This window comes from Tursiops truncatus, chromosome 14 (genome assembly GCF_011762595.2).
Source record: "Tursiops truncatus isolate mTurTru1 chromosome 14, mTurTru1.mat.Y, whole genome shotgun sequence".
Classification (NCBI taxonomy): domain Eukaryota; kingdom Metazoa; phylum Chordata; class Mammalia; order Artiodactyla; family Delphinidae; genus Tursiops; species Tursiops truncatus.
Genome location: NC_047047.1, coordinates 25,935,532 through 25,951,578, shown reverse-complemented (window position 1 = coordinate 25,951,578; position 16,047 = coordinate 25,935,532). Strand labels below are relative to the sequence as shown.

Below are 16,047 nucleotides of genomic sequence, written 5' to 3'. Positions count from 1 at the left end.
TCAAGGCACCATTCCACTGTGAGAGGCAAGTGGAGAAAGACTGCAGCAGGTTACGTTCAACAAAGAAGCAACAACACAAGGAGCTATGCAAGTCTCCCCAGATATTCCAGGCTTTAAATGTCGCACCCTATTCTGTTCATCAAGCAACATTTATAGTCTATAAAAGTTTTCAAGTTTTCTGAGTAGCTCCACACAGTTGATAACAATTACCCTGTCAGGTAAATTACCCAGCATTTAGCATTTACGCTTATCAGTTTGTCTCTCCTGCTCAATTGACAATCAATCCCTAAAAGTTTATCCAGTGTTAGATGGCGTATCTGACAATTCAGTGAAAGGAAATTGGTCAAATCCAACAATAGACTGCCAAAAGAAAGAAATGTCTAATCACAAAAATACTACAACTAATTACAGATAGTGATTAGGTTCTAAAGAGATTATCTCCTAGGTAGATTTTAATAGAAATCTTGAACAGTTTGGGGCCAGGGTGGTGGGGGGGAGATACCCTGATGATTGGGTAATAACAGAACATGACAAAAACACTATAAATTTTCTGCACACACACACATACATACACACACACATACACACACACACACACACACACACACTAACATTACAAGTCTAGTCAGAAGGAAATACACCAGAAAAGGAAGATAGAATTTTTAAAAATAATTTACAAGGGATGTTCTTTATTACTTTTACCAGTTCTAAAATATCATCCTCCTTTAAAAAAATTTAAGACTGGAATGACAGATTATTTCCTTCACTGTTGTAAATACTGCAAATTTACCAGCGGAGCTAAGTATCAATATAATTTTTCCTTAAGCTTGAACACATAAGGGAGCACTAAAATAGATTGTAAACCTCATTTGACCTGATTTTATAAAAAGTCACTCTGGCTGTCTTCGGTCCTGTTCTGTCTCCAGGTAGATTTCCAGGGTGTGTTTCCAGGCTTGTGTCACTTGGTCCATCTATAATAGGTTGGATAGGGTAGTCTGTAGTAACTGCCAGGATACCACCTTCTGTTCTGCGCTGCTTGACTGCCATTTGGCTTTACATTCCAAGAGTACCTCCTGTGTAAACAGTCCTCTCCGTGGGGACCAGGAGGAGGAATATGGCCTCTCTGGTAAATGTTCTGATTCTGTGAAAATTTTCTTAAACAAAACAAAAGTAATACACCATTATTAGTTTAATAAATATATATAATAAGCTTTATAAAATTATACATAGATACTCTGGTTCTACTGTTTTCTACCTGCGTGATTTTAGCAGATAAAATTGCTTAATCTTTGGATTTCGTAGTTCTTTATAAAATAGAGCTAATAATACCTTCCATCTTCATGGATTGTTTTGAAGGTAAATTAAGATGATATACTTCAATTACCCACCACAATGCCTTGGCACACTGTAGGTTCCCAGAAGCCTTTCCATCTTTCCCTATAAATGCCCATACTATTCTAATCAGATACATTCTCTCCAAGTGTGGCAGGGTTGACATGAAACAGAATAAGCTATTTATTTTTGAAACCAGGAACCTACTTTCACTTCATAAGTAAATACATATATAAATTAATTATAAAATGTAGAAATTCTAACCTTGGCACATGCAGCAAATTTGGAAAATTAAAATTTAATTGTTTCAAAAGCAACATCAGTAAATCTAATACAATCATACAAAAGAAAATTTGGAAATCTGAGAAAAGCAAACACCCCCAAAAATCCCTCAATCCCACTTAATCTAAGTCAACTGGTTAATATTTACTTTTGGTCTTTTTCCCCCTAGCATCTTTTTTTGACTGCTGAATCATAACCTATTATTTTCACTTATCATAAGTAAGCTATCACTTTCAATGGTTTTATAAAATATCATAGTATGGATATAATAATTTACTTAGCTATTCTTCATCATTAGAAATGCAAGCTGCTACCAATTTTTCCACTACTGTAAATAATGCTGAGATTAACATCCCAGAACATATACAACTGTATCCTAAGCATCTAGTCCAGAGTCTGATACATAGTAGGGAGTTTGAGAAATGTGCTGAATGATTAAATGCACGTAGATTTTTCCATATTTTTAAGTATTTCTGTAACCTCATGGTGGAATTACCAGGTATGAACATTTTTATGGCTATTACAGTTATGTTTCAAAAGGGCTATACCATTTTTTAGTGCCCTGGCAATACAAGCAACCTTTTTGAAATGTTTACATCTGCTAAAAATGCCAAAATATCTTTTTGAAAACTGAAAGTTTACAATGTGCTAAAGTACTTTATTAACTCATGTAATAATCTACAACAATCCCAAGGTATATGTTATTAAAATTTTATTTATAATATTATTAAAATTTCCATCTAACTGATAATAAAATAGGAATTTAGAGATCTTACTCAAGAGCATATACAGGGGGGCTTCTGGGAAGATGGCGGAAGAGTAAGACGCAGAGATCACCTTCCTCCCCACAGATACACCAGAAATACATCTACACGTGGAACAACTCCTAAAGAACACCTACTGAACGCTGGCAGAAGACCTCAGACCTCCCAAAAGGCAAGAAACCCCCCACATACCTGGGTAGGGCAAAAGAAAAAAGAATAAACAGAGACAAAAGGATAGGGATGGGACCTGCACCGGTGGGAGGGAGCTGTGAAAGAGGAAAGATTTCCACACCCGAGGAAGTCCCTTCGTGGGTGGAGACTGCGTGTGGCGGAGGGGGGAGCTTCGGAGCCACGGAGGAGAGCACAGCAACAGGGGTGTGGAAGGCAAAGCGGGGAGATTCCCGCACAGAGGATCAGGGCCGACCGGCACTCACCAGCCCAAGAGGCTTGTCTGCTCACCCGCCGGGGCAGGCGGGGCTGAGAGTTGAGGCTCGGGCTTCGGTCAGAGCGAGGGGAGAGGACTGGGGTTGGCAGCGTGAACACAGCCTGCAGGGGGTTAGTGCACCATGGCTAGCTGGGAGGGAGTCCGGGTAAAAGTCTGGAGCTGCCGAAGAGGCAAGAGACTTTTTCTTCCCTCTTTGTTTCCTGGTGCACGAGGAGAGGGGATTAAGAGCGCTGCTTAAAGGAGCTCCAGAGATGGGCGCAAGCCGAGGCTAAAAGCGCGGGCCCCAGAGACTGGCATGAGACGCTAAGGCTGCTGCTGCCACCACCAAGAAGCCTGTGTGCGAGCACAGGTCACTATCCACACCCCACTTCCGGGGAGACTGTGCAGCCCGCCACTGCCAGGGTCCTGGGATCCAGCGACAACCCCCCCCCCCCCCCCCCCCCCCCGAGAACGCACGGCACGCCTCAGGCTGGTGCAACGTCACGCTGGCCTCTGCCGCCGCAGGCTCGCCCCGCACTCCGTGCCCCTCCCTCCCCCCAGCCTGAGTGAGCCAGAGCCCCCGATTCAGCGGCTCCTTTAACCCCATCCTGTCTGAGCGAAGAACGGACGCCCTACGGCGACCTACACACAGAGGCAGGGCCAAATCCAAAGCTGAGCCCTTGCCAGCTGTGAGAACAAAGAAGAGAAAGGGAAATCTCTCCCAGCAGCCTCAGAAGCAGCAGATTAAAGCTCCACAATCAACCTGATGGACCCTGCATCTGTGGAATACACGAATAGACAACGAATCATCCCAAATTGAGGAGGTGGACTTTGAGAGCAAGATTTATGATTTTTTCCCCTTTTCCTCTTTTTGTGAGTGTGTAGGAGTATGCTTCTGTGAGAAATTTTGTCTGTATAGCTTTGCTTCCACCATTTGTCCTAGGGTTCTATCCGTCCGTTATTTTTTCTTTTCTTCTCTTAATTATTTTTTTATTTTTATAACTTTATTATATTTTATCTTACTTTATTTTATTGTACTTTATCTTCTTTCTTTCTTTTCTTCCTTCCTTCCCTCCTCCCACCCTCCCTTCTTTCTTTCTACTTTTCTCCCTTTTATTCTGAGCTGTGTGGGTGAAAGGCTCTTGGTGCTCCAGCCAGGAGTCAGTGCTGTGCCTCTGAGGTGGGAGAGCCAACTTCAGGACACTAGTCCACAAGAGACCTCCCAGCTCCACATAATATCAAACGGCGAAAATCTCCCAAATATCTCCATCTCAACACCAGCACCCAGCTTCACTCAGCGACCAACAAGGTACAGTGCTAGACATCCTATGCCAAACAACTAGCAAGACAGGAACACAACCCCACCCATTAGCAGAGAGGCTGCCTAAAATCATAATAAGTCCACAGACACCCCAAAACACACCACCAGACGTGGACCTGCCCACCAGAAAGACAAGATCCAGCCTCATCCACCAGAACACAGGCACTAGTCCCCTCCATCAGGAAGCCTACACAACCCACTGAATCAACCTTAGCCACTGGGGACAGACACAAAAAACAATGGGAACTACGAACCTGCAGCCTGCAAAAAGGAGACCCCAAACACAGCAAGATAAGCAAAATGAGAAGACAGAAAAACACAGCAGATGAAGGAGCAAGATAAAAACACACCAGACCTAACAAATGAAGAGGAAATAGGCAATCTACCTGAAAAAGAATTCAGAATAATGATAGTAAAGATGATCCAAAATCTTGGAAATAGAACAGACAAAATGCAAGAAACATTTAACAAGGACCTAGAAGAACTAAAGAGGAAACAAACAATGATGAGCAACAAAATAAATGAAATTAAAAATACTCTACATGGGATCAATAGCAGAATAACTGAGGCAGAAGAACGGATAAGTGACCTGGAAGATAAAATAGTGGAAATAACTACTGCAGAGCAGAATAAAGAAAAAAGAATGAAAAGAATTGAGGACAGTCTCAGAGACTTCTGGGAAAACATTAAATGCACCAACATTCGAATTATAGGGGATCCAGAAGAAGAAGAGAAAAAGAAAGGGACTGAGAAAATATTTGAAGAGATTATAGTTGAAAATTTCCCTAATATGGGAAAGGAAATAGTTAATCAAGTCCAGGAAGCACAGAGAGTCCCATACAAGATAAATCCAAGGAGAAATACGCCAAGACACATATTAATCAAACTGTCAAAAATTAAATACAAAGAAAACATATTAAAAGCAGCAAGGGAAAAACAACAAATAACACACAAGCAAATCCCCATAAGGTTAACAGCTGATCTTTCAGCAGAAACTCTGCAAGCCAGAAGGGACTGGCAGGACATATTTAAAGTGATGAAGGAGAAGAACCTGCAACCATGATTACTCTACCCAGCAAGGATCTCATTCAGATTGGATGGAGAAATTAAAAGCTTTACAGACAAGCAAAAGCTGAGAGAGTTCAGCACCACCAAACCAGCTTTACAACAACTACTAAATGAACTTCTCCAGGCAAGAAACACAAGAGAAGGAAAAGATCTACAATAACGAACCCAAAACAATTAAGAAAATGGGAATAGGAACATACATATCGATAATTACCTTAAATGTAAATGGACTAAATGCTCCCACAAAAAGACACAGATTGCCTGAATGGATAACAAAAACAAGACCCATATATTTGCTGGGTACAAGAGGTGCACTTCAGACCTAGAGACACATACAGACTGAAAGTAAGGGGATGGAAAAAGATATTCCATGCAAATGGAAACCAAAAGAAAGCTGGAGTAGCAATTCTCATATCAGACAAAATAGACTTTAAAATAAGACTATTACAAGAGACAAAGAAGAACACTACATAATGATCAAGAGATCGATCCAAGAAGAAGATATAACAATTGTAAATATTTATGCACCCAACATAGGAGCACCTCAATACATAAGGCAAATACTAACAGCCATAAAAGGGGAAATCGACAGTAACACATTCATAGTAGGAGACTTTAATACCCCACTTTCAACAATGGACAGATCATCCAAAATGAAAATAAATAAGGAAACACAAGCTTTAAATGATACATTAAACAAGATGGACTTAATTGATATTTATAGGACATTCCATCCAAAAACAACAGAATACACATTTTTCTCAAGTGCTCATGTAACATTCTCCAGGATAGATCATATCTTGGGTCAAAAATCAAGCCTTGGTAAATTTAAGAAAATTGAAATTGTATCAAGTATCTTTTTCGACCACAACGCTATGAGACTAGATATCAATTACAGGAAAAGATCTGTACAAAATACAAACACATGGAGGCTAAACAATACACTACTTAATAACGAGGTGATCACTGAAGAAATCGAAGAGGAAATTAAAAAATACCTAGAAACAAATGTCAATGGAGACACGATGACCCAAAATCTATGGGATGCAGCAAAAGCAGTTCTAAGAGAGAAGTTTATAGCAATGCAATCCTACCTTAAGAAACAGGAAACATCTTGAATAAACAACCTAACCTTGCACCTAAAGCAATTAGACAAAGAAGAACAAGAAGAACCCCAAAGTTAGCAGAAGGAAAGAAATCATGAAGATCAGATCAGAAATAAATGAAAAAGGAATGAAGGAAACGACTGCAAAGTTCAATAAAACTAAAAGCTGGTTCTTTGAGAAGATAAACCAAATTGATAAACCATTAGCCAGACTCATCAAGAAAAAAAGGGAGAAGACTCAAATCAATAGAATTAGAAATGAAAAAGAAGAAGTAACAACTGGCACTGCAGAAATACAAAAGATCATGAGAGATTACTACAAGCAACTCTATGCCAATAAAATGGACAACCTGGAAGAAATGGACAAATTCTTAGAAATGCACAACCTGACAAGACTGAATCAGGAAGAAATAGAAAATATGAACAGACCAATCACAAGCACTGAAATTGAAACTGTGATTAAAAATCTTCCAACAAACAAAAGCCCAGGACCAGATGGCTTCACAGGCGAATTCTATCAAACATTTAGAGAAGAGCTAACACCTATCCTTCTCAAACTCTTCCACAATATAGCAGAGGGAGGAACACTCCCAAATTCCTTCTACGAGGCCACCATCACCTTGATACCAAAACCAGACAAGGATGTCACAAAGAAAGAAAACTACAGGCCAATATCACTGATGAACATAGATGCAAAAATCCTCAACAAAATACTAGCAAACAGAATCCAACAGCACATTAAAAGGATCATACACCATGATCAAGTGGGGTTTATTCCAGGAATGCAAGGATTCTTCAATATACGCAAATCTATCAATGTGATAAACCATATTAACAAACTGAAGGAGAAAAACCATATGATCATCTCAATAGATGCAGAGAAAGCTTTTGACAAAATTCAACACCCATTTATGATAAAAACCCTGCAGAAAGTAGGCATAGAGAGAACTTTCCTCAACATAATAAAGGCCATATATGACAAGCCCACAGCCAACATCGTCCTCAATGGTGAAAAACTGAAAGCATTTCCACTAAGATCAGGAACAAGACAAGGTTGCCCACTCTCACCACTCTTATTCAACATAGTTTTGGAAGTTTTAGCCACAGCAATCAGAGAAGAAAAGGAAATAAAAGGAATCCAAATTGGAAAAGAAGTAAAGCTGTCACTGTTTGCAGATGACATGATACTATACATAGAGAATCCTAAAGATGCTACCAGAAAACTACTAGAGCTAATCAATGAATTTGGTGAAGTAGCAGGATACAAAATAAATGCACAGAAATCTCTGGCATTCCTATACACTAATGATGAAAAATCTGAAAGTGAAATCAAGAAAACACTCCCATTTACCACTGCAACAAAAAGAATAAAATATTTAAGAATAAACCTACCTAAGGAGACAAAAGACCTGTATGCAGAAAATTATAAGACACTGATGAAAGAAATTAAAGATGATACAAATAGATGGAGAGATATACCATGTTCTTGGATTGGAAGAATCAACATTGTGAAAATAACTCTACTACCCAAAGCAATCTACAGATTTAATGCAATCCCTATCAAACTACCCTGGCATTTTTCACAGAACTAGAACAAAAAATTTCACAATTTGTATGGAAACACAAAAGACCGCGAATAGCCAAAGCAATCTTGAGAATGAAAAACGGAGCTGGAGGAATCAGGCTCCCTGACTTCAGACTATACTACAAAGCTACAGTAATCAAGACAGTATGGTACTGGCACAAAAACAGAAAGATAGATCAATGGAACAGGATAGAAAGCCCAGAGATAAACGCACGCACATATGGTCACCTTATCTTTGATAAAGGAGGCAGGAATGTACAGTGGAGAAAGGACAGCCGCTTCAATAAGTGGTGCTGGGAAAACTGGACAGGTACAATTAAAAGAATGAGATTAGGGCTTCCCTGGTGGCGCAGTGGTTGAGAATCTGCCTGCCGATGCGGGGGACACGGGTTCGTGCCCCAGTCTGGGAAGATCCCACATGCCGCGGAGCGGCTAGGCCTGTGATCCATGGCCGCTGAGCCTGCGCGTCTGGAGCCTGTGCTCCGCAACAGGAGACGCCACAACAGTGAGAGGCCCGTGTACCCCAAAAAAAAAAAAAAAAAAAAGTATGAGATTAGATCAAATCCCTAACACCATACACAAAAATAAGCTCAAAATGGATTAAAGACCTAAATGTAAGGCCAGAAACTATCAAACTCTTAGAGGAAAACATAGGCAGAACACTCTATGACCTAAATCACAGCAAGATCCTTTCTGACCCACCTCCTATAGAAATGGAAATAAAAACAAAAATTTAAAAATGGGAACTAATGTAACTTCAAAGCTTCTGCACAGCAAAGGAAACCATAAACAAGACCAAAAGACAACCCTCAGAATGGGAGAAAATATTTGCAAATGAAGCAACTGACAAAGGATTAATCCCCAAAATTTATAAGCAGCTCATGCAGCTCAATAACAAAAAAACAAACAACCCAATCCAAAAATGGATAGAAGACCTAAATAGACATTTCTCCAAAGAAGATATACAGACTGCCACCAAACACATGAAAGAATGCTCAACTTCATTAATCATTAGAGAAATGCAAATCAAAACTACAATGAGATATCATCTCACACCAGTCAGAATGGCCATCATCAAAAAATCTAGAAACAATAAATGCTGGAGAGGGTGTGGAGAAAAGGGAACCCTCTTGCACTGTTGGTGGGAATGTGAATTGATACAGCCACTGTGGAGAACAGTATGGAGGTTCCTTAAAAAACTACAAATAGCGGCTTCCCTGGTGGCGCAGTGGTTGAGAGCCCGCCTGCCGATGCAGGGGACACGGGTTCATGTCCCAGTCCGGGAAGATCCCACATGCCGTGGAGCGGCTGGGCCTATGAGCCATGGCCGCTGAGCCTGCACGTCCGGAGCCTGTGCTCTGCAACGGGAGAGGCCATAACAGTGAGAGGCCCTTGTATCACAAAAATAAAAAATAAAAAAATAAAAAATAAAAAACTACAAATAGAACTACCATATGATCCTGCAATCCCACTACTGGGCATATACCCTGAGAAAACCATAATTCAAAAAGAGTCATGTACCAAAATGTTCATTGCAGCTCTATTTGCAATAGCCCGGAGATGGAAACAACCTATGTGTCCATCATCAGATGAATGGATAAAGAAGATGTGGCACATATATACAATGGAATATTACTCAGCCATAAAAAGAGACGAAATTGAGCTATTTGTAATGAGGTGGATAGACCTAGAGTCTGTCATACAGAGTGAAGTAAGTCAGAAAGAGAAAGACAATACCGTATGCTAACACATATATATGGAATTGAAGAGAAAAAAATGTCATGAAAAACCTAGAGGTAAGACAGGAATAAAGACACAGACCTACTAGAGAATGGACTTGAGGATATGGGGAGGGGGAGGGGTAAGCTGTGACAAAGTGAGAGAGAGGCATGGACATATATACACTACCAAACGTGAAACAGATAGCTAGTGGGAAGCAGCTGCATAGCACAGGGAGATCAAGCTCAGTGCTTTGTGACTGCCTGGACGGGTGGGGTAGGGAGGGTGGGAGGGAGGGAGACGTAAGAGGGAAGAGATATGGGAACATATGTATATGTATAACTGATTCACTTTGTTATAAAGCAGAAACTAATACACCATTGTAAAGCAATTGTAGTCCAATAAAGATGTAACAAAAAAGAAAAAAAAAAAAGACCAAAAGACAACCCTTAGAATGGGAGAAAATATTTGCAAATGAAGCAACTGACAAAGGATTAATCTCCAAAATTTATAAGCAGCTCATGCAGCGCAATAAGAAAAAAACAACCCAATCCAAAATTGGGTAGAAGGCCTAAATAGACATTTCTCCAAAGAAGATATACAGACTGCCAACAAACACATGAAAGAATGCTCAACATCACTAATCATTAGAGAAATGCAAATCAAAACTACAATGAGATATCATCTCACACTGGTCAGAATGGCCATCATCAAAAAATCTAGAAACAATAAATGCTGGAGAGGGTGTGGAGAAAGGGGAACACTCTTGCACTGCTGGTGGGAGGGTGAATTGGTACAGCCACTATGGAGAACAGTATGGAGGTTCCTTAAAAAACTACAAATAGAACTACCCTATGACCCAGCAATCCCACTACTGGGCATATACCCTGAGAAAACCATAATTCAAAAAGAGTCGTGTACCAGAATGTTCATTGCAGCAATTATACTCCAATAAAGATGTTAAAAAAAAAAAAAAGATCACATACAGGGTGAACAGCAGAGCCAGGATGCAAACCCAAGTCCAGCCTGACAATCAATACACTGGACTACCTTGTCAAAAACTTGCTAAATTAATAGCAAAATAGCAAAAAGTATTGTTTAATTGTACTGAGGTTTTTCCTGTTTCCCATGTAAAAGTATGTTTGTGATTTATATGTTCAACCCCTTTGCAAGTTTCTCTACTGGAATTTTACCATTTTCCCTATAATTTGTATTTACTCTTTAAATAAAGCAACCTTCTTTATTCTGAAAACTATACCACTATTACTGCAGCCTAAGAATGTAAGATCCTTTCTGACACTCACATCAAATTATTGGCTTAAACTAAGTTTAAGAATCAATGAAAATTTCTAAGTCCTCTTCCCAACTGCCTCTGAAAAATCACCTATTCCCCCTCCTGTACTTGATTTTCCAGCCCTAAATGCAAAATATGGAACAAACAATACCTCCTGGTTGACACTGATCAGCAAGAAAACACCAGTTCTTCACATTATAATGTGTTTGCACTAATTTATAATATTAATTTCTATTTCAATTCTAGAAAAAGGGAAAGCAGAGATACCTTTCTGATTGCTGCGAATCTTGGGTCTGGGTACGGAAATGCCGAGATGTTGGGTAACCTGGGGTCTGATGTAGGTTATACTTCAGTCCTTGGTTAACAGACTTATTAGCTGTGTGAACTGGTTCCATCATACGCGCTGAGTCTTCAAAACCACTTGTTCTGGATACACTGGAATCCCGATTCCTCAAACAGAATGTTTCCACAAAATATTACTGGTCTGCAAATTCAGTAGCCAATTTAGTGACTATATTTTGGCCCGTGAAAATAACAATTCCATCCTCCCCCCATTCCTATTTGTTTAGGCTTCCTCGAGCAAGTAAACAAGCTATAAGAAGAAGGGATATGTGCAGCTTAAATTATATAAAAATAGATCTTCCTAACCACAAATATCACATATAAAATGCAACTTACTTTCTGATGGGACCATTCCGAAGGTCTTCAATGTAGTTTTGTCTTTCTAAGCAATGTCCACGGCTCCTATTGAATACTGAGGAACGGATGAATTGTTAGAGATAACTGTACAAAAAGCAAATCTTTCCCAGAGAAAGCAGATTAAAGATGAAATCCAGGGACTTCCCTGGTGGCACAGTGGTTAAGAATCAACCTGCCAATGCAGTGGACAGGGGTTCGAGCCCTGGTCTGGGAAGATCCCACATGCCACGGAGCAACTAAGCCCATGCACCACAACTACTGAAGCCCACGTGCCACAACTACTGAAGCCTGTGTGCCTAGAGCCCATACTCCTCAACGAGAAGCCACTGCAATGGGAGGCCCGCGTACCGCAACAAAGAGTAGCCCCCGCTCGCTGCAACTAGAGAAAGCCCGCACAGCAACGAAGACCCAATGCAGCCAAAAATAAATAAATTAATTAAATAAATTAAAAAAAGAAAAAAAATGCTGAAATCTACTGACTAATTATTCAGGCTGTTATATCTCGCTATTTCCAGATACATCCCTTTCAAAACTTTTGGTAAACGGTTATCTTATGTCTGAACAAATGAATTACAAACTTTTCTCTTTTTCCAAAACTTAAGAAATTCCCCTACACTTCTACCTTCAAATTTTATAAAAACGGAAAAGTAGTGACAACCCTTATACTTACATTCAATTGCATCATCTGGCCACATGCCTTCTACATCAATCAAATATCTACAAAACAACAAAATTCGAGTCATTTGTAAATAAAAAGAAAAGAAAATCAAGGTTTTGCAAAAAAGGTCCAATTTCGCTTTACAAATATAGATATAAAAATCCTAAGAAAGTATCAGCACATCTAATCAATAATTATTAAAGAATGATATATACCATGATTACAAAAAGGCTTTATTCCAAGGATGCAAGGATAACACAACTTTAGAAAATCTATTAATATAATTATTTACATTAATACAATAATTTAATTAATAAATGAAAGAGAATAAAATACATGACCAAACTGGCAGATGTTAAAAAGTTATCTGATAACATACAACACTCAGTTTTGTTTTTTTTTTTAACACTCAGTTTTGATCAAAATGCTTTGTACACTCAAAACAGGAGACTTAATATGACAGAGTATTCATCAAGAACCAACAAATAACAATAGACAAATTAGGATAAATATTAACATCATATCTAAAAAACCCTATCTAACCAACCATAGGAGCCAGAAACTTAGGAATCACCATCACTGACAGCTATTTCTCCCTCGCCCTCATCCTCAACCCACCACCAGTGCTAACAATGATACTGCCTACATACCTCTAGAATCTGTCCACATCTTTCCACCAAAATGACCACCATACCCTGGTCCAAGCCACCATTATGCCCAATTTCTACAAAAGTCTCCTAACTTGTTTCCTCGCTTCCACTTTCTCCCTGCGGTGTATTCTCCACTCGGTAGCAAAATGATAGGTTGAAAATGCAATTGGGTATGTTCCACACACTCACCTTCAACAAAAAAAGTTCAATGGTTTTCTATTAAAGTCTGAAACCTTAAACATAAGCCTGCACAATCGAGCTCCTGCCCACACTTGTAGCTCCATTATAATCACATGCTCCCCCAACAGCCCCACCTTCCTGGCCAGTTCCTCCAACACACCATATGCTTTCCTCTTATAGGGTCTTTTGCTATTCCTTATGCTCAGAAATCTCTCTCCAACGTCCCTATCTGCTTAATACCTACTCATCCTTCAGATATCAGCTGAAACATCCCTAAATAAACCTTCTCTAATCTCCATGATGAGATCAAATCCTCCCTAAAATATGCTCTCATGGTACTATGTTCCTCTCCTTGGCACTTGTCAGAGTTGTAATTCTACATGCAGAGTATGATTCTTGAATATCTATTCCCTCTCTGGACTGTTAGAATTCACAAAGGGCAGGTCAAGTCTCTTTACTCACAAAATGTCACAAGTCTTTTTGCTAGCCCCCAGCACAGTGCTTAAACATAACACATGCTCAATAAGTATTTCCTGCATGAACAACCATAAATTGGTACAGTGTAGCAACAACCACAAAAAGCGTAAGGGCACCAACTCTGATGCAGAAGTCCCATTCTGAGTGAAGTTAACTGAGACAAAGCATATATATTCAAAGGTGTTCACACAGCAAGGTTCATTACTTTGATGTTTTATAATATCAAAAACTTCGGACTTTTATATGTTCATCAGTAAGCAAAGGAAAAATGCAGCCTTAAAAAAAAAATAAACAAATGGGACCTAATGAAACTTAAAAGCTTTTGCACAGCAAAGTATAAACAAGATGAAAAGACAACCCTCAGAATGGGAGAAAATATTTGCAAACGAATCAACAGACAAAGGATTAATCTCCAAAATATATAAATAGGTCATGCAGCTCATTATTAAAAAAACAAACAACCCAATCAAAAAATGGGCAGAAGACCTAAATAGACATTTCTCCAAAGAAGACATACAGATGGCCACAGGGCACATGAAAAGCTGCTCAACATCACTAATTATTAAAGAAATGCAAATCAAAACTACAATGAGGTATCACCTTACACCGGTTAGATGGGCATCATCAGAAAATCTACAAACAACAGATGCGAGAGAGGGTGTGAGGAAAGGGAACACTCTTGCACTGCTGGTGGGAATGTAAACTGATACAGCCACTATGGAGAACAGTATGGAGGTTCCTTAAAAAGTAAAAATAGAATTACCATGACTCAGCAATCCCACTGCTGGGCATATACCCAGAGAAAACCATAATTCAAAAAGACGTATGCACCCCAATGTTCAATGCAGCACTATTCACAATAGCTAGGTCATGGAAGCAACCTAAATGCCCATCGACAGATGAAAGGACAAAGGTCCGTGGACGGACCTAGAGACTGTCATACAGAGTGAACTAAGTCAGAAAGAGAAAAACAAATATTGTATATTAATGCCTATATGTGGAATCTAGAAAAATGGCACAGATGAACCGGTTTGCAAGGCAGAAATAGAGACACAGATGTACAGAACAAACGTATAGACACCAAGGTGGGAAAGCGAGGCAGGGCGGGGGTCGGTGGTGGTGAGATGAACTGGGAGATTGGGATTGACATATATACACTAATATGTATAAAACAGATAACTAATAAGAACCTGCTGTATAAAAAATAAATTTTTAAAAGTCAAAAATAAATAAAAATAATAAATAAATTAATTAATTAATTATTTTAAAAAAGAATGAGGTTGGAAGACTGTCAAAACAGCACACAGATCACACACTCAAGCCCCGGAAGATGAGGAAATGCCTTAAGTCCCCCACTTTGGATGACATCTCCCTGCCTCACAAGTCTCAGTCCGACTGGGCTAGCTTCGGCAAGGGGACCGAGCTGGATCAGGAGCCGCTGCTGTCGTATCTGGATCAAGTTCCAGTTTTGGTCTATCATCCAACACCTAGCCAGACTCGCCTAGCAACTCAGCTGAGAGGAACAAAATAGGAAAGAATAGGCCTCATACAGCATCAGCCTAAAGGAGTTTATGACCCTGGAAGAAATGGATCAGAAAAAAAGCCTCTCTCTAGTTCCCTGGTGGTGCACTGGCTAAAGACCCCGCACTCCCAATGCAGGGGGCCCGGGTTCGTTCCCTGGTCATGGAACTAGATCCCACACGCATGCCGCAACTAAGAGTTTGCATGCCACAACTAAGGAGCCCACTGCCTGCAACTAAGACCCGGTGCAACCAAATAAATAAATAAAATAAAATAAAATAAATATTAGAAAAAAGATCCGGGAGTGTGTGATCTGTGTGATGGACTTTGTTTATGACAACCCAATTTGATTTCTGCTGTGTATGCAGATCACCTGGGCTGTACAGATGACTGGCTGACGAGATCCTTCACGGGCCCCTCCTGCATGGAGACAGTTGATGCAGCACTGCTTTTGTCCTACGAGACTAACTGAGCCAGTGTCTCTCACCTGACTTCAAGTGAACCATCATTTTTGGTGGTTTTGATCTTTTCTCGTTGAGCCCAAAGATCCAGGGATTAGGAATTAAGATAATGCATGAAAGTTTCCTAAAAATTCCTAAACGGCTGCAGATGTTGGGGAAAAGTACGTGATATTTTAGAAATTTATGGGGAAAAGTAGGATGCTATTTTTATGTAAAGCCTTCACCCAGTGTTTAAAAATATAATTGTATTTAGATCTTATTATTGCTCTAGTACATAGGAATTGTATAAAGTGTTACAGCAGCTATATATGTTTAAATTGTGTCGAAGATTAGGATACAGATAGTGGTTGTTTTTCCTAAGTGAGATAACTTTCTTCTTCCCCCTACCCAAATTCTTTTCTGAAGTTGCTGGCATTTGGGTCAAGGTTTTATTAAAAGCTACATTTTATAACATTGGCACAAAAAAAGTAGTTTTAAGCTTGTTTGCACAGTTCTTTTTTTTTTAGA

General features: G+C 39.5%; 1 protein-coding gene and 1 pseudogene across 5 annotated transcripts in view; one reads left to right on the top strand and one right to left on the bottom strand.

Moving 5' to 3' along the window:
• Positions 1 to 656: 656 nt before the first annotated feature.
• Positions 657 to 16,047, bottom strand: part of LOC109547086 (RNA/RNP complex-1-interacting phosphatase) — a 34,072-nt gene continuing 18,681 nt past the window's right edge. For 2 of the 5 annotated variants that reach the window (XM_073791234.1, XM_033838220.2), the window contains 4 exons: positions 12,264 to 12,310; positions 11,573 to 11,648; positions 11,162 to 11,350; positions 657 to 1,154 (listed from right to left, as the gene is read on the bottom strand). In XM_073791234.1, the coding sequence (XP_073647335.1) occupies positions 959 to 1,154; positions 11,162 to 11,350; positions 11,573 to 11,648; positions 12,264 to 12,310 (508 nt within the window). In that variant the 3' untranslated portion in view covers positions 657 to 958. Of the gene's footprint in view, positions 1,155 to 11,161; positions 11,379 to 11,572; positions 11,649 to 12,263; positions 12,311 to 16,047 lie in introns of those variants that run through there. The other 3 variants (XM_073791235.1, XM_033838222.2, XM_073791236.1) reach the window with 2 other exon arrangements.
• On the top strand, positions 14,874 to 15,551 carry LOC109549002 (RING finger protein 11-like; annotated as a pseudogene).